We start from the raw sequence: 19,039 nt of genomic DNA, 5'->3' as shown, positions 1-19,039 counted from the left end.
TGTCCTGACCGAAATTGGTTATCTTTGAACCAGTCTTGTAATTGAGGTACTCCAGGAAGGAGATCTCTTTTTCTGCTGCCCTATGTCTCACCTAGGATCTTGTACCTACAACTTAGTTTGTTTTCTGTGAGGGCTCTGAGACTCTGGAACTTACTTTCCTTGGAGATCTGACAAAGTACTTGTGCCTGGAATATACTATGGATATTTTCATTTTGCTAAGACCTTCTGTGGACAAATGCATCATGGTTCTGAATGATGAGGAGAGTGGGAATTTTTTTAAGTATTAATATGCATAGTAAATTTGACTAAAAATCAGTCATTTCTAATAAAATTTTTTATTTTGATTCATGGAAGAGTTTATGTGTCTTTCTGTTTTTATTCTAGTCCTAAAGAATATTCTTACGTATAATAAGGAATTCCCATTTGACGTTCAGCCTGTCCCCTTAAGGTAAAATTATTTTTTTGTCTTATTTTATAACTATTTTTCAGATATTTCTGCATTTTTCAAATCCATATTGGTATCTTTAATATCAGTAAGTCAACATTTTTGTGTCAACATTTTTTGTGTCTACATCTTACCTGGGATGTAATCTTTATCTATAATAGAGCTATAATGCCTCTCTAGGGTAGTTAGTTTTGTAGCTCACTCTTTTGTCTGCTGTTTTGCATGCAGAAGAATTTTAGCACCTGGTGAAGAGGAGAATTTGGAATTCGAAGAAGATGAAGAAGAGGGTGGTGCCGGAGCAGGGTCTCCTGATTCCTTTCCTGCTAGAGTTCCCGGTGAGTATCACTGATTGCAAAACAGGCATAACAAGGCATAACTTAATCCAAGCTTAGGGGGTTTAGAACCTATTTTGGTACTTGCCAATCTTAAGCAAATTTTCATTGCCATGTTATTGGCTGGAGCTATTTTATATGTATAGTCTGAAGGCATCTTACTGTCTGTGTTGGGTACACAAGGCCACCCAAATTCAGTGATCTGCTAGGAGGACTCACGGACTCAGCGTATAGTTGTATTCACAGCGATGATTTCACAGCTATGATTTATTGCACTGGGCAAAGACAAGAACAAAGTCAACAAAGGGAAAAGGTGTGCAAGTGAACGGAGTCTGGAGGAAACCAGGTGCGAGCTTCTTTTTTTTTTTTTTTTTTAGATTTTATATAAATTCGAGTTTGTTAACAAAGAGTATATTGTTAGTTTCAGGGATAGGATTTAGTGATTCATCATTTGCATACAAAACCCAGTGCTCATTACAAGTGCCCTCCTTAATGCCCATCCCCCCATTGCCCCGCAAGGTGCAGGCTTCTGAGAGTCTCTCCCAGTGGAGTCACGCAGGTTGTACTACGTGTAAAATGGGTCTGAGGGAAGCTGTTAGAGGCTCCGTGCCCATAGCTATGATGACACCGAACTGGAGGTTCAAATGGCCACTTTGGACTCCTCCTGCCTCTGAATTGACAGGTGAAGAAGGGAGTTACCGTGCTGGCCGAGGTGGCTGATTCCGAGTGCACCTGGGGAAGGCAGACAGCTACTCCACAGTGACTAGAGGGGACCCGTTTGGATGTCCGTTGTATCACAACTCCTGTGATTAGGGTCGATGGCAGAGTGCACGCATCCAGTCCCTGCACGACCAGTGATGGCTTCTAGTACTTGGGTTACAGGATGTCAAGGAGAAGCACAAACATCGCTCACAAAACATCACCTCCTCCTCTGGGGAAGGCGCTAGTGAGGTTTGGGTTGTGTACAGGACAGTAGTATCACGTTAAGTATGGCCTTCTTATTGCCTTTATATAGAGCTTAAGTGTGGCTCAAGGAGATGTGTCTGCGTGCCGAGTAGACAAGGGGTGACATGGTGATGTTTAATTGTGTATGTCAGCCTGACAAGGCCCCAGGGTGCCCAGACATCTGGCCAGATGTCACTATGGGTGTGTCTATGAAAGTGTCTCCAGAGACCTCACATTTGAATTGAAGACTGAATGAAGCGGATTGCCGTCCCTAACGTAACAGGCTTCGTCCAGGTGGCAGAAGGCCTAGACGGGACAAAGAGGCCTCCCCTCCCCTCTTTGAGCTGGGTTACTGGTCGTCTTCTGCTGTGGGACTCGAACTGAAACATCAGCTTTTTCTGGGTCTCAGGCCTCCTGGCCTTCTGTCTGGAACATACACCATGGGCTCTCCTGGTTCTGAGGCCTCAGACTGAAACTACATATCTGTCTGTCTTCTGTTTCTCTGGAGGACGCTGAATACAGTAGTTAATCACATCTGCAGAAAGAAAAAAAAGAACGAAACTCCATCCCAGCACCATTCTTAGGGGCTAATCACCTAGGCACCCTCTGCTTAGCACTGGCCAGAGTTCCAGACTCCCGGAAGGAAAGTGCATACTCAGCATAGACCATATTGTTTGCACAGTTTACCGATAGTGACCGTCCTTACTGGGGGATGGTGGGGACATGCCAGAAATCCAAGTTCCCAGACTCTAGCCTAGGGTGGTGGCCTTGCCACCTGAGAATAACAGTCTCAGGCCTGCTATAGTAACTCTTTTCTATAGACTCTTCTAAGCACTTCTTTAATTAATCAAATGTAGTCATTAAGACTGCATCCAAGGGGAGTGGGTACTGAGCAAATGCTCTTTTTTCCCATCTTGTTTTAGGGAAAGAAATAACGTATGGCAAGTCATTTTTATTTGCGGAAGATCTCCATGAGGATCTTCCCTTTCTGCAGGCACCCTGGATAAGTCACTTGCCTCTCCCAGTCACCGGGTCACTCTTACATGTGCATCATTTTCATTTCTGGCAAACTGATTCACTTTAGGTGTGAGAGCAATATGCTATGAGATTATTACGCATTTTGAAATAGACCCTAGAAGCTTTACAGTAGAGCTAAGCACAGTTTGTGTGTCATCCAGATAACTTTCTTGGTAATAAAAGTATAGTAATATTCCGATATTTTTAACACTCCCCGGGGAGGAGGCATTATGGAGCAGGAACAGCATAGACTTGAGCCAACAGGTGCTTGGGCTGGCGTCTAGGCTCTGACAGTGACTCGTTGAAGGGCTTTGTTCTGATTTCCTAAAGCAGTCTGAAGCTCAGTTTCTTTTATAACATGGGATAATAGCAGTGCCTAACTTGTCAGGTTCCCGTGAAGATGGAACACAGTTCTGTGGCTAAAGCTGCGAGCGCCATCGGGGTCACATGCTGAACATTCCACGACACCTGTTGTTCTGACCGTCCCTTCCCTTCAGTGGGGGTAGCAGGACCTATGCTCTGGGGTTCCTGGGGTAATTACAGGCTATGTTTCTTTGGGGCAAGGGCATTATTTCCAATCTGTTTTGCTTTATGAAGAGCGATGTATTTTTCTTACTTTTGTCATATGGATAGGAAATTTCAAGTTGGTTGAGCTGGTGAGAGAAATTACTTTGCTGTTTTACTAACTGAATAATTGTCATTCCCTTTCTGAACCGCATATTATAATTGACATGGCTTCCAGTGCTATAAATTTCAGTCTAACTTGGTGGTTTGCTCACTTCTGTACTTTGATAGCAAATAAGATCCTTAAAGTAGATGATATAAACTGTGATACAGATTAAGATCTTTGTGGTGTTCAGGTTGATGAGTTGAAGGGAAACTTATACCATAAACTAAATCTATTTGCTATATAGGATTAAGCCCAAATGAAAGAGATTTTCGTATTCTGATACAGCATTGTGCTATCTCATTTCAGAGATACAGAAAGGTTACCGGACCCTTGTGTTCGCTGAATTTCTTTTTTCCAAAATTAAGAAAGAGCACATATAGTTTAAGTAACTGTATTTAGTTTGTGATATGAGTGTTATTAAGTAATTTGTAGAGCTCCTGGGTGGCCCAGTCGGTTAAGCGTCTGTCTTTAGCTCAGGTCATGATTCCAGGGTCCTGGGATCCAGCTTCTCCTCTGGCTCCCTGCACAGCGGGGAGTCAGCTTCCCCCTCTCTCTCTACCCATCCCCCCCAGCTCATGCTCTCTCACTGTTTCTCGCTGTCTCTCAAATAAATAAAATCTTTTTTAAAAAAGTAATTTGTGAAGTTATACTTACTGAAATCATCATCGAAATAGGAAGGTGACATTTGACATTTAATTGTAAAGCAGGACAACATTTCTTGTTCTTACAACCCTGAGGGATTCAAAATTTCAGTGATGCCTAGGTAGTGTCTGCATTTTGGTGGCAAAAAGATTCTAAGAATTGTGACTTTTTGTCACCTTTGTTCTTTTTTTTTTTTTTAAGGTTTTATTTATTTAAGAGCGAGAGAGATAGCGAGAGATAGAGCACAAGCAGAGGGAGAGGGAGAAGCAGGCTCTCCCGCTGAGCAAGGAGCCCAACACCGGGCTTGATCCCAGGACCTTGGGATCATGGCCAGAGCCGAAGGCAGATACTTAAGCAACTGAGCCCTCCAGACAGGGTTCACTTTTGTTCTTATATAATTTATTGAGTTGTAAGTTTGTTGTGACTTTTTAAAAGTCAGATTTACTGAAATATCATTTACATGTATATTTACGTATAAAATGAGTGATTTTTAGTGTGTATTTTATACGTTTTGACAAATGCATACAGTTATGTAAACACTACCACTAATGAAGAATGTGGTATTGTATATGATATGTATGACTCAGTGGTTTTTTTTCCCATTTAAAATTAAAAATGACTTTTGTCCAACCTTTCTTGAAGAAAAAAGATTAAAAAGATCTTAGCTTTCTTGATAAGTACTTTCTTCTTTTCAAAAATTTAAAAACTCATAAGGCAAACAAATTTGTTAAATAATTGGCTTAAGTCAAAATGACATTTAATTTGTCTAGAGGTAGGCTTGGCGGGGATGCCTGGGTGACTCAGTCAGTTAAGTGTCTGACTTCAGCTCAGGTCTTGGTCTCAGGGTCCTGAGATGGAGCCCCCCTCACTGGGGAGTCTTCTTCCCATCTCCCTGTCATCCCACTCATCCTCTCTACCTCTCTCTCAAATAAGTAAAATCTTGAAAAATAAAAAATAAAGTAAAAAATAAAGGTAGGCTTGTTAGATTTCATTTAAATAAAGGATATAAATTTCCAACCTGTTATTTATGTCCAGAAAATTGACTGACAGCATTGAATAGTAAAGCTAGTAAAATCATAAGCACAGCAGTATGAATTTAAAAATAGCCCAAGACACAATTTTCCAAGATTTTTAAAAAATTTTCGTATTGAATGACATGATCAATCTCAAATATAGGTTTAGCCATTTCAAAATTATTATATGAGTATGTTGATTTATCTCTATAGAGACTTAAATATGTGTACACGTTTATTTTTGAAACTAGAAATAAAGAATGTGATTTATCTCTTTAATGTGGAAATAGTTTTCATATTCACTTGGGAAAGACATCTTTCACAAAAGGAGAATTACCATTGGCTTTGAAAGTTAGATATGCAGTCCCCCCCGCCTTTTTTTTTTTTTTTTTTTTTTTTGAGAGCGCATGCTTGCATGCTGGGGTTGCCGGGTTGGGGGAGGCTCTTAAGTAGGCTCCTTGCTCGGTGTAGAGTCCGACAAGGGGCTTAATCTCACAATGCTGAGATAGTGACCTGAACCAAAATCAAGTCAGATGTTTAAGCAAGTGAGCCACCCAGATGCTCCAGCAGTCCCCTTTGACTGTCAAAAAAAAAAAAAAAAAAAAAAAACAGCCATAATCAGAGTGAACAAGACAAATAAGGAGCCAACATCCTTAATACATAAGAAATCTTTAGGCTCTGACAACAAAGGCCACAGGCACATTAGAAAATTGGGCAAAAGACATGGACAGTTAACTCACATGGGCAAATACGTACACATAGCCCTTAAACATATGAAAAGATGTTTATAATGAGAGACATACAGACTGAAACTGCTGTTGCTGAGGCGGCGGGGAACATGCTCGTTCAGTGCTGGTGGGAGTACAAACAGGTACATTCCCTTTGGAAGGGAATTCAATGTCTAACAACAAAATTAGGCATTTTATTCTTAGGCCCAGCAATCCATCTCACTTCTAGGAATTTATTCTAAGAATACACCTCTAATAAAATGAAAACAAACAAACAAAAAGACTGGCGTATATCAGTTTATTTATTGTGGTATTATTTGTAATAGTAAAATACTAGAAACAGCCTAAAAACTATGATACATAGAAAACTACAGATCACAATTAGGAAAATCTTCATGAACTAATGAGTGATTTTTAGAATATATTGTTAAATAAAGTACATTGAGGTGAGTCACCTTAAGAGATTGAGAAAAATCTCAGTCCTCTCAATAGATGCAGAAAATGTTTTAAATTAAACTCTAGGGGCACCTGGGTGGCTCAGTGGGTTAAGCCTCTGCCTTTGGCTCAGGGTATGATCTCAGGGTCTTGGGATCGAGCCCCACATGGGGTTCCCTATGTCCCTATTCCTCTGTCCCTCCCCACTGCTCATGCTTGCTCGCTCTCATATAAGTTTAAAAAAATTAAATTCTAAATCTATTCTTGAATTTAAAAAAAATTCTAGCAGATGGGAGTACCTGGGTGGCTCAGTCAGGTAAGCATCTGACTCTTGATTTCAGCTCAGGTCCTGATCTCAGGGTTGTTAGATGGAGCCCCACATCAAGCTCCATGCTCAGTGGGGAGTTTGCTGGAGATCCTCTCCCTCTGCCCCTCCCCTACTCCCAAAGTAATAAATAAATAATCTTTTAAAAAAAGTCTAGCAGACTGAGAACAGAACACGTCTCCAGGTGTTCTCTAGGGACACTTAGAGCCAAAATCATACTTATTGGTAAAAATTGAAGCTTTCCTTTTCAGATCAAGAGCAAGGAAAGAATGAGAGTGCCTACTATTACCTCTTTTTATTAACATTGTCTGGAAGTGCTAGCCAGTACACTAGGACAAGAAAAATAAAAGATAAACATTAGGAGAAGAAAATCTCCTCCCTTTATCTGCAGGTGTTATGAATATATATATAGTCCATATAAAAGAATCAACAGGTGAGTAATTAGGATTAATAAGAGAGTTTAGCATACATGGTTCCTTGAAAGAATCAATTAAGTACAGATTTTTTTTTATCTATAAACAAGCAGTTGCTTAGAAGATAAATATAACATTTATTATGGTATCATAGAATATCAAGTACCTAGCAATAAATCCCAACAAAAGTATTAAGACCTTTGTGAAGAAAATTATAAAACTATCAAGAGAAATTAAGAAGTATTTAATAAATGGAAAGGTATATTTCAGTTCATGGATTGGAAGAAGCAATTTGTAAAGATGTGACTATTTCTAAAGTTGATCTGAACTTCACTGCAATTCCAATAGATTTTTTTTTTTAAAGAACTTGACAGCTGTTTTTATAATTTACATGGAAATGCAAGCAGCCAAAAGTAGTTGACTCTTGGAAAATAATGTTAAGAGGGGAGAATTTGTTTTAGCAAATGTCAAGACTTCTTAGAAAACTCTAGTGATTAAGACACTGTGGTAGTGGTGCGAGGGTAGGAAATGGTCCTGTGAGGCAGAATGGAAAGCCCAGAACAGGCGATGCTTGATTTGTGATCAGGGTGCACTGCAGATCAATGGGAGAAATGATGGCCTTTTATATAATGGTGATTAATGGCACAGTCCATTAAGCATCTGAATCTTGGTTTTGGCTCAGGCCCCCATCTCAGGGCCATGAGATTGAGCCCTGTGTCATGCTCCCTGCCCAACGGGGTTCTCTCTCTCCTCTCCCTGTGCCCCTCCCACTTGTGCTCTCTCTCAAATAAATAAAAAGATCTTTTGAAAAAAAATAAATAAGTAGTGCTGGGATAGTTGGGTTTCCATGTTGGATAGAATGAGATTGGGCTCATACTATACACCAAAGACAAAAATTAATTATAGAATTAAATGCAAATGGAAAAATGATAAGTCTGCAAGATAAGAAAACACCTTTGTGATCTTGGAGTAGGGAAAGATACTTGAATAGTACACAGAAAGTGGTGACTGTAAAGGAATTTAGAGATTAAGAAATATGGAATATTAACATTGAGAATTTATCATAATCAGAAGACACCATTAACAGAGAAGGGCTTAACACGTAAAACTAATCTGTGGTGGTGGAAATCCTGAAAGGTTATCTCTTCGGGGAGAAAATGACTTGGGTCTGCTGGAGACACAGGAGGGCTCCCAGTACACTGGCAGTGTCTTTCCTGGATCCGCTGGTGGTTACACAGACGTGTTCATTTTGAGAAAATTCATTAGGCTGTACTTAGAATTTGAACATAATTTATATACTTTTTAATATGTTGTCCTTCAGTATAAAGTTTCTTTTTAAAGGTAAGCCACCTGAGAATCTAATTACAAACACATATCCAATGAAAACTTGCATCAAAATATTAGAGAATTCCTACAAAGAAGAAAAAGATGAACATTCCGAGCAAAGATGTGCAAAATAATTGAACAGATACTTCAGAAAAGAGGAAATCCAAATGCTCATTCTAAAATGAAAAGAAGCTCAACCTCAGCCAGTCATTGGAGAAATACACATGAAAACCGGACCGACGTTTCTCTGCACCTAAACTGGCTAAAAAGCATCTGACCCTCCAATCATCGTGCGGGGCCGGGGGCGGGGCGCAGGGAGAGCAGGGCTGGAGCGGGGTATCCGCGTGGGCACTTTGGACACAGATTGTCTTCGCGTGGTAAGCAGGAGGGCGGCGCCCCATGGGACTTGGTGATCCCTCTCTTTTGCAAATGTGCGCACACATGCACGAGAACATGTGTGCGAGAATGTTACAGCAGCATGGTGCGCACAACTCCCAATGCCTGTCGGCGGAAGAACGGACGCATCACCTGTGCCGTGTTGAGAAACCCGTGTGCTGTGCACCGGTACCACAGTCCTGCGGATGGACAAGTTAACAGCTACTGGCAACAAGTCAGATCAATCTCAAGTTCAAAAGCAGGCAAAATACTATTAATACAGTGCTTTTTAGCAATCACTTTGGAAGCCAGGATAGTGGAGCGGGATTAGGAAGAACTGTGCACGGTGAGAGAGGGGAGCTCCTGGGGTAATGCTTATCTTTTGACCTAAGTGATGGTTACACAGATGCTGGTTTTCCAGTTTTCATTAGGCCGTGCACTTGTTTTATTTGCCTTTCTAAATATTTGTCAGATTTCACAATTGAAATCTTTTAAGACACAGTGGATGCAGTAAGAGACCTTTTATTTTTAAGAAAACCATTGAATATTGAAAATGTGTTGAAATATGGCAAAATGTCAAAGACTAATTTCATGTGAAAAAGTAATGTTATAATTATCCTTTCGAAATGGTATTGAATACTGCTTTGAGTGTTCCGTTTTGATTTTCTAATTTCTAACTTTTCATAAGCCAAAAGTTTTCTTTAATAAATATCACCAGTTAAGACCTTTGAATTTTTTTTCTTTAAAGATTTTATTTATTTGTTAGAGAGCAAGCGAAGAGACCACAAATGGGGAGGAGAGGGAGAAATGGGCTCCCCACTGAGCAGGGAGCCCTGATGCCATGTGGGGCTGGATGTCAGGACCCTGAGATCATGACCTGAGCCAGAAGCAGATGCTTAACCAACTAAGCCACCCAGGCGCCCCAAGACTCTTGAATTTCTATAGTAATTTTCCCATCATAAAATTCACTCATTGTAAGTATACAGTTCAGTGACTTTTGATCTGTAGTGTTTGTTGTACATCCAACCAGTTTGACAGATCTAATTTGAGGACATTTCCATCACCCCCTAAAATCCCCTCAAACCTGTTTGTAGCTATTCAAGATGTTCTATTTTGAAGGTAGTAAGTTGATTCACGTATTTCAAATAATTCATCATTAAAAGTAGAGTCACACATTGTTGGACAGAAACATGAAAAATGTCAAAGTCCTTTAAAAATGTTAGATACTTTAGGGGCACCTGGGTGGCTCAGTGGATTAAGCCTCTGCCCTGGACTCGGGTCGTGATCCCAGGGTTCCGGGATCAAGCCCCACATGAGGCTCTCTGCTCAGCAGGGAGCCTGCTCCCCCCCCCACCCCTCTGCCTGCCTCTCTACCTACTTGTTATCTCTCTGTCAAATAAATAAAATCTAAAAAAAAAAAAAGTGTTAGATACTTTAGTTTGAGATACAGTGTGCATATTAGATTAAAGTCAGCTTTGGTTCACATCTGTTCTCAGTAGATAATATGATTTCTTGATGTCAGTTTTTTGGTAGGGAATGCTCTTCAGGGTGATTTTTCAGTTTTAAAAAATTTGGTTGATATGCAAGAGAGGTTTCAAATACAAATGTGTATGCCATTCTCAGCAGGATTAATTTCCGAGAGAAAAGATCAGACAAAATAGGGTGCAGAAAGGGGTAGGAAATTAGATTATAAAATTATTTAATTAAATACATATATTGTAGTTGTTTCTTCCATTAATAATTAAAAGATTGGGGCACCTGGGTGGCTCAGTTGGTTAAGCGTCTGCCTTCGGCTCAGGTCATGATCCCAGGGTCGTGTGATCGAGCCCCACATCGGGCTCTCTGCCCTCTGCCTGCTGCTCCCCCTGCTTGTGCTCACTCTCTCTCTCTCTAAGAAAATCTTAAAAAGAAAAAGGATTTGTTGATTGATTCTGTTATTAAGCTTCTCAAACTTTGGGAAAATATAAGAAAAGTTTAAAAAGCTCTTTGTCTTTTTCTACCACTTCATACAGAGATAGGAAATATATCTTATGTAGTACGAGTAAGTGTGAAATGTGTGTATGACATGAGTATAATTAAGTATGCGGTAATTTGTAATTGGGCTTCCCAGAGTGGAGTTCAATCTTCAACAGATTTGACCAACTTACACTTTAGTGTTGAATATGAATTAGGAAGTACAGATGTATTTTGTATCTCATTAAATATTTGTCCAAAAGGATCACATTGAATGGGAGTTTTGGAAACTACAACAATGTTGGCGCCTTGCTAAGTCGGTTAAGGGCAAGGCTGTGTCTTCTCTGTGTTGTTCCAGGATTTGCTCACTTTTTGCTTTTCTCTTGTCAGGCACTTTACTACCCAGGCTGCCATCTGAGCCAGGAATGACATCACTCACCATCCGAATTGAGAAAATCGGTCTGAAGGATGCGGGACAGTGCATAGATCCCTATATCACAGTTAGCGTAAAGGGTAAGTAACTCTGTCTGCCTTTTCCCTTCCGGCAAACCGTGTAATGTTGATTCGCACTTGGGACGGGGCAGGTGTGGGGCTGGGTCCTGGCACCTGTGACCGTTCATTTGCATTCGCCCTACAGTGAGGGAAAATCCCTGGGCAGCCATCCTCGTTCCTTCACTGAGTATTTCTGAGAGTGTTTCTAAAAATACTTCATTATTTATAACTGACATGCGTATTTGCTTTTGAGGGTTTTTTGGTAAATTTCCATATCCTTAAAATCCGATCCAGGGTGTGGACTAGATATACACTCTGTCTTCAACGGCAGATGCTTCCTTCCACCTTCTCAGGGTATGTGGTTTTCTTTGCCAAGCCCAACGCTCTCCTGTTCCCCCACACCTCCCCTTCAGGCCCTCTCCTTCCTGCCATGGTGTCTTAGGCGCAGGGGAGCCTTGCAGGGCCGCGAGCGCGTGCCTCGGGCCTCCAGTGAACCATCCGTGGAGACGGGGAAGTAGGACCCATCCATGAAGAGCCGTACCCTGAGCCTAATGCTGGGGACGTGAAACAAGTGTTGTATTTCTTACTCAGCTCGGTTGTCTTCAGGATTTTTGTTTTCTCCTGTCCAGTGTGACATACCATTTATTCCTTGAAAGTAACTTTCTGAGTCTTTGGTTTAGGATGGAATCTGCGCTGACGGATCCTTTTGTTGGCGTCAAGCCTTCATATGGCACTTTATTTGTAAAGCACTCAATGGTCTTTTAAAAATAAATGCTGGGCAACTGAGGATAAGGTTGCCATACTGTCAGTTTTCGTCTACAGCTAATCTGCACCTTGAGGCGAACCAAAGAAACAGGCTGAAACTAAACTTACCAATCACAGAAGTAAATTCAGCCCCCTGGGTTCATTAGTACCAAATAACAGAAAAATGAATGCAGACACAGGGAAGAATTTTAACATGGAGACCCCGTGACCCACAACACTAATGCTGAAATACTTGAACCTCTGATGTTATCGTTTCCCAAGTCCGTGGTCTCCTGGAAAGTCTTGATACCCTATACTATGTGATAGACCATTTGTAAAATTACGTATCTCACGTGGTACAATGCACTGTAAAAACGTACTGCAGGGTGATGTTCTAGGTGCTCTGTTACCGTTGCAAACACTGAACTAAAATCATCAAACGTACTAAATTGTTGTAAGTTCTCCCAGGTAGGAGTCTGTTGAGTAATTCATAAACGCTAGTCATTAACTGAGTCCATGTTGAACTTGATTTAATTGCAAGATTCCTGGCTCCAGGAAATTAAAACCGTACACCATACCTAGTGTACCCTGTGGTGGTTGTAAATCCGGTTCCTTTATAGCAGGGACAGTCACAATTTAGGGAACATGTCTAAAGAATGACTCGTTTAGAGAAAGGTTTCATTGGCAGCTTTCATGGCCACTGTTCTGACTCTCCCCGAAATACAGCTGGAGAATTCTGTCCTGTTTGATGAAAGGCCTTTCCACGCCGTGCGCTTGATCGAAGTTGGAAGATAGGGGTAGGGGCCCCACGGTGGATATCACTTGTGTTCCAAAGTTTTGTTGCATACAGCAGCACAGCGGTGTAAGGAAGACAAAAGTTCTTTTCCCTTCTTAACAATAGGGATCAAACTTTGTTGTCCTCGAGCTTTCTTTAGCACCTGTACCTGGCAAGGCTTCCTCCCCTGGCCCTGAGGCCTCTCCCAGACTCCGTCCTCCGCTCCCTCCATACACCTCCAGAAACCAGCAGCTCCCTACGTCCCTACTCACACCAGAGGGGGTGTCTGTATCTGAGACTCTCCTCGCAGCTTTTGCCAGACCTCTTTAGGAGACATAACCCTCTGTGGTTTGTTTGCAGTTTCTGAGTCTGTATGTTTGAAACTCTTTTTTTCCCTCTCTAGATCTGAATGGCATAGATTTAACTCCTGTGCAAGATACTCCTGTGGCTTCAAGAAAGGAAGATACATATGTTCATTTTAATGTGGACATTGAGCTCCAGAAGCATGTTGAAAAATTAACCAAAGGTTGGTTTGTGGTGGTAAACATTGGCTGCTGACGGCCGGAGTTCTCAACTTGGGCTTGTGTGCCCGCAAGCTAGCGCGGTGGGCAGAAGTACGTGTCACATAGTGTTTAGTGACTGAAGTATCAGTTTTTTTAAACGTGGGAATTAGGAATTGTATGATCTAGTTGGATAATAAATAGCAGTTATATAACAAAATGTTCTTTGATTATAAAATTTCATCATCTTGGACAACAAAACAGAATGTCTAAGTTTTCCTCTTACCGAAGAGTGGAGGGAGACAGAGGCTCTGACGGTTTAGTCTCTGATCGGTGAAAGAATGAGTTGTTGCTTTTCCAGCTGATTTTATTGGGCAGAAAGATACCATAAGTTGTACGTAGTTGGCAGGAGGTTGGGAAAGGACAAAACACGTTTTTAAAAAGGTGAAGTTACATTTCCAAGTGAGCGGGTTCCTGAGACTAAACGCTTTTCAGTGCCGCGTGCGCTGCGGGAGTGTCTGCGTTCTAGGACAAGACATCAGGATCCCTCCGTCACCTGAGATGTCTTGCAGTTTTTGACATTTCCACGCTTTGCAGGAAGCTTGTATGAGATCTAGAAGTGCCTTTGGAGCCATTGCCACATTCTCTAAAATATGCGACATTTTACTTCTCAGATCTGGTGCTGCTGCCGCCTCGGCTCCGTCCCTGGAAGACTTGTCTCGTGGGGCTGCCGTGGGTGTGGGGGCCACGAGTGTGAGCAGCAGCAGCACCTGGAACCACGTTAGATGCCAGTGCTCGGGGCCCCCACCTCCCTGCAGACCTCCTGACTCAGAAACCCACTGGCTCGGCTCAGCAGTCTCTGGGGGGCTTGTACCTGGTTCTCATACACACCAAAGCTGGAGAATCGCCATTAGAATATGGAGAGGATAGGCTTAAGAAATCATGTTGAAGAAATTTCAGTATGAAGTATTAGGCTGTCTGCATAAGAATGTGAACAAAACTGGGTTTTTGTTGTTGTTTTTTGTTTTAAGTCCATTGCTTTGGGAGAGGTTTCTGATATGGGCAGGGGCTGTGGCGGGGGAGGTGTGGCGGTGGGAGAACGTTTTGTGGGCTGACTTCTCTGTCGCAGTGTGCGTGTTCTGGAGGGTTCATGAGATGCCGAAAGTAGAACCAGATTTAGAATCTTCGTTTTCTCGAGCTTTGACTTTACGGTGTGCAGTATTACCGTAGTTTCCACGGATACACGCTGATGAAGATGCTGTGTTGATGTGCACAAGCATTTCTGTTCATCTCCGTACACTCGTCTCCTTGTACGTTCCGTTGTTTCTTATAAATACCACGAAGGAAAAGCTGTGCGTACCCGGGACTCAGGAAATAGATGATCTATTGATGATGCAGATAAATAGTGAAACTTTTTTGTTCCTTAACATGATGGCATTATGTTTGACCTTTAGTATTGTTTTCAAATGTGACTTTATTCCACATTTATTCAGACCTGAGACATGGGCGCGATGACAAGGAGATGGGCATCATAGCTGCAGAGACGAAGAGATGGGATCGGCTGTCTGAGGAATCTGTAATGGTTTTTAATAACCAGCCGCTTCTGTTATTTTTGTGGGAGAGAGAAGAGAAGCTGTCCTTTGGCAGATATGGAGGGTCATACCTTGGGCACTGAAAGTTGTCAGTCACTAAGAATTGTAATCCTCGTGTGGGAGCAGGGAGTAGATGGCCAGGTGTGCCTGTCTGTCCCTCAGCCACGTCCCACACTCTTGAGCAGTTGCTCTCTCTTTCCTCCTGTGACAGGAGGTGCACCATTTGGATCCAGTGCCAAGACAGCGCACACAGTTCTGAACGTTGTTAAACCTCTTGTCACTTGTGAGTTTTGTCCTTGGTTTAAAAAGTACTGGGTGTGTGTTGTCCTTAAAACGTAAGCAAGATCCAGCCCCACTCGAGTTCAGGCAGAACTAATAAGTAGCCAGTGAAGGGTGAGACCTGCCTTCCTTCCAGCTAGTTTCTGTGCAGCCTTTAGAAATGAATGGCTTTGGGGCACCTGGGTGGCTCAGTCGATTAAGCGTCTGACTCTTGATTTCAGCCAAGGTCCTGATCTCAGGGTCGTGAGATTGAGCCCCGCGTGGCCCCGTGCTCAGCGTGGAATCTACTTGAGATTCTCTCGCTCCCTTTGCCTTTCCCCCTGCTCACACGCACATGTGAGCTCCTTCTCTCAAATAAAATCTTTTAAAAAAGAAATTGTTCTTGGTTACGGTGATGAGGCAGCTTGTTCTGTTCTAAGCTTCTCTCTGTGGGGAGAGCATCTCTGTTGGGTTTTGGGGTGATGAAAACATCTAAATTTCCCATTGCCACTTGCTCATTGGGGGAGGGATGGAATAGGAACCGGCTGGCCCTTCGTTAGCCCTTTGTCTCCCAGAACATTTATAATTCTGGGAAAAACAAAACCGTGCTTTGAATACTATAAAAGGTCTTAGGAAACAGGTACTAATTAAAAAGTGAACCAGCACGTGATTTATGTTTGAACTCCCAAACCCCCAAAAAAGTTGACTTTTTGAGCTTTTGTTTCAGGGAGGAGCAGTGCTTTAAGCTTGGATGTTCTGACGAGCCCTTACCGGGCTCTGCTGCTTGCCGAGCGTCTGTGGGTAACGTTCGTGCTTCGCACGCATCCTCTGTTTGTTGTGTCACTGCGTTCAGATGAAGGAGAGTTTTAGGTGACAGCTCCCGTGGTCTCATCAGAGAGACTGACAGGGGTTACCGTGTAAAATTGTGCTGACTGCTTGCTCGGATGCTTCCACTGACGGGAGAAGATGAGGGGCACAATGGAAACACGCCATCTGGGCTGATGTTTGTGTTCATTCCGTAGGTGCAGCTATCTTCTTTGAATTCAAACACTACAAGCCGAAAAAAAGGTTCACCAGCACCAAGTGCTTTGCTTTCATGGAGATGGATGAAATTAAAGCCGGGCCAATTGTAATAGAACTGTAAGTGACGCGCACGCCGGCCTCATACCGGTCTAATGCTGACTCGTTCTCTTAGTGTGGGACTGTAGAGCAGGCCAGTTATCCCAGTATGTTAAACCGTGACTTTTCTACTGTGGTTGCAGATACAAGAAACCCACTGACTTTAAAAGAAAGAAATTGCAGTTACTGACCAAGAAACCACTTTATCTTCATCTACATCAGACTTTGCACAAGGAATGATCCTGACCTGAGTCACCCGGAACGTCTGTGAATTCTCCCACACAGTAGCAACCAGCCCAGCTCCGCGTAGCGCATCCCCCTCCACCGGGCAGGAGGAGGGCCGCACGGGCGCCGGCAGGCCAGAGCGAGCCCGTGGGATTCACAGCCCGGCACTCCACTGACCTAGACAACTCCTTTGGATACGGGCTTATTGTAGTTTTGAAACATGTTTTTACCTTTATAGTATTTGTGCAATTCATAGTCTCTTTTCTAACTTACCACTATTCCTGCCCTGCTTCCTGGAACAACACTGCTGTGGGTAGGATCTGCTCGTCTTCAAAAATTAATACAGCAATAAGAATGTGCTAGAGTTTACACATCCATTCACTTTTGCTCCAGTATGCTTTTTCGGTTTTTTGGGTTGATGTCAAACTTTGGGCTGATGGGAGTAGGAGAGTATGAAACTGTTCTGAGAGGAGGAATTGGACTGCTTATTCTGCCCAGGGAGGTCAGTCTGGAAAACGATAGGCTGCTCCTCCGAGGTGGCCTAAATTCACCCTGATCTCATAGTTTTCCTGGTTAGAAATCGTGTGCCTTGGCCAGATCAGTATCCCAGATGGGAGGGTTCCCAGGTTGTAGCTGTGATTTTTCCAGATGACCAGATTGTTTTTCTGAAAGAGCACATTTGTAGTCCGTTGATTAGCTTTTCTTCTACGTCACATTATTATTCTTTCTGATAGTGATTCTAGGGTTAATGATGGAACCATGTCAGAATAATTACAGACTTCTAGATGGCTTTGTAACGTCTTCTAAATCATGTAAGCTAAACTGAGTCCGATGCTAACAAGATGCTGCAGGCTAACTGCTGTTTTTCTGACAACTGATTGTGAACCCTTACAGCCTGCATACCTCTTCTTAGAGTGGTGAGTATGCAAAATCTGGAGCTACCCTAGTTGTTTTTATATAGGTAGACAGGATTGCCATTTATTTCCTATGTAGATATATTGACTTTCATCCATATGGAAATATGCAGGTCATTAGCTTATTATAATTTGACTATTTACAGTACTTTTGACTTAATGGGCCATAAATAAAACCTTCAGAGGACACCCAAGGCGGCTGTTTGACACACAGGACATGAACATTGGGGGCGGGCTCTCTGTGGGTTAGATACAGACCCACACGTTTAACATTCACTATGTTGAATGACCGATGCTAGCACGAGGGGAACGCAGCGCCAGTACTTGGCCTGTTTTTAAACTAGTGTAATAACCCGAGTCCTCCAGTTCAGTGTGTGCTTTTTAAAACAGCCGCAGTGAAGTGTTCTAGCCCTCGCACTTCAAGAAAGCTGGTCTTTACTTCCGGTTACCTGTCGGTTCTGTTTAAGATGTTAAAAACTTGGAGCCTGGAAGAATTCTCAACCAAATTTAAGTCTTGTCTCTTGTATTAATTAGATTAATTCCAAAAATGATTCAGTCCACAATAGCTCAAGGGGATGAAGAATTTGCCTTAATAAATTACCTTGTTATTCACTCAACCCTTAGACTTAGTTGTCAGCTCCTCAAGGGGGCAAGGACCACATTTTCTCCAAGTCCTGTACATGTGCGAAGGTGCTTGGCAACGCTCTGTACCCTGTGGAGTACTCAGTACCTCCTGTGTGATGTTGCTGACGAGACCTAAAAAATAATCCCTTAAAGTACCTACTATTAAAATGTAGCAAAACTCATCTGTTGGTCTTTCTCTTTTCTCATAGAGCATAAGACATGTATGTCAGGGATAACTTATATGAAGAAGCACCAGCTGTCATTCACAGAAGTATGGTTTGTATGAACTGCAGAGCCTTTCCGCAGTATTAAAGAAGCTTGAATGGAATGCTGTGTCATTAGCGTAGCTTTAATTCAGACCTGAGTGGGGTGACAAACGATCCTCTGGAAGCAGTAAACACACAACACTGTACTTCCCACAAATTATTTTTTACTGTCCAATGAAAAAAAAAGCAGCTACTGGATAAGAACCATAGTAGAAATGCTCTCGGGCTAGAACGCTGCCACTTCATCAATGAGATGATTTTAGCAACTAAGCCCAGACACACGAGGAGCTGTAGAAGCCCCGTGAAGCAGCTGGGACAGGGAGGCCGCCCGGGCTCTGCTGTGGCCACAGAGCCCTGGGAGGCGTAGAGAGGTGGTGTCCACAGCTCAAGGGAGCAGCACCAGACCTGCTCTGCACCTTACGGACTCCTGGGAACAGGAGATACAGGACAAACACCGAAACTGTGTAGAGGTAAAAAAAAAAAAGGACTGGCTTTGGCATTAAAATAGGTCTGATTTACCTTTGCAACTTGATTATCTTTGCTAGCAGGTGTCGTCTATTTCATTACTATCTAACGTTAGCAATTATATTAACCTCATCATTATTTTGTGTCTTGAAGAGACTGACCTTACTCAGGAGTTGGATTTGTGGTTTCAGTCTTACTTTATTTACATGGTAAAAATAACCTCTGCTATTAACTGGGGAGGTGTTCCTCTCTCGTCTCCTCTATTCTTAATTAAATGGGAAGACACCTGTGAATTATCTTCCTGAAGAACTACTCATGAATTTTAAAGAGTTGTCGTCTTCTTTCAGTGGTCCCTATCTTTTCAAAGTGTTATCGTCTGGTAGTTTAGTGTTAAAGTTTTACAGTGAAGCTTTTGCTTCTTTTTACTTTATAGGGCATTCGTTAGT

The 19,039-nt window shown here is 42.3% G+C and overlaps 1 protein-coding gene across 1 annotated transcript in view; it reads left to right on the top strand.

Annotated features, from left to right (window-relative positions):
- AIDA (axin interactor, dorsalization associated) overlaps window positions 1-18,044 on the top strand; it is a 39,001-nt gene extending 20,957 nt beyond the window's left edge. Inside the window, exons 5-10 of the mRNA XM_047704281.1 lie at window positions 385-448; window positions 674-780; window positions 11,010-11,132; window positions 13,034-13,156; window positions 16,003-16,120; window positions 16,243-18,044. Of these exons, the coding sequence (XP_047560237.1) occupies window positions 385-448; window positions 674-780; window positions 11,010-11,132; window positions 13,034-13,156; window positions 16,003-16,120; window positions 16,243-16,339 (632 nt within the window). The 3' untranslated portion in view covers window positions 16,340-18,044. The remainder of the gene's footprint in view (window positions 1-384; window positions 449-673; window positions 781-11,009; window positions 11,133-13,033; window positions 13,157-16,002; window positions 16,121-16,242) is intronic.
- The last annotated feature ends 995 nt before the right edge of the window (window positions 18,045-19,039 follow it).

The sequence above is a fragment of the Lutra lutra genome, chromosome 15 (assembly GCF_902655055.1).
Source record: "Lutra lutra chromosome 15, mLutLut1.2, whole genome shotgun sequence".
Lineage (NCBI taxonomy): Eukaryota > Metazoa > Chordata > Mammalia > Carnivora > Mustelidae > Lutra > Lutra lutra.
The sequence above is the reverse complement of the archived record's forward strand: the minus strand, read 5'-3'. Positions and strand labels throughout refer to the sequence as shown.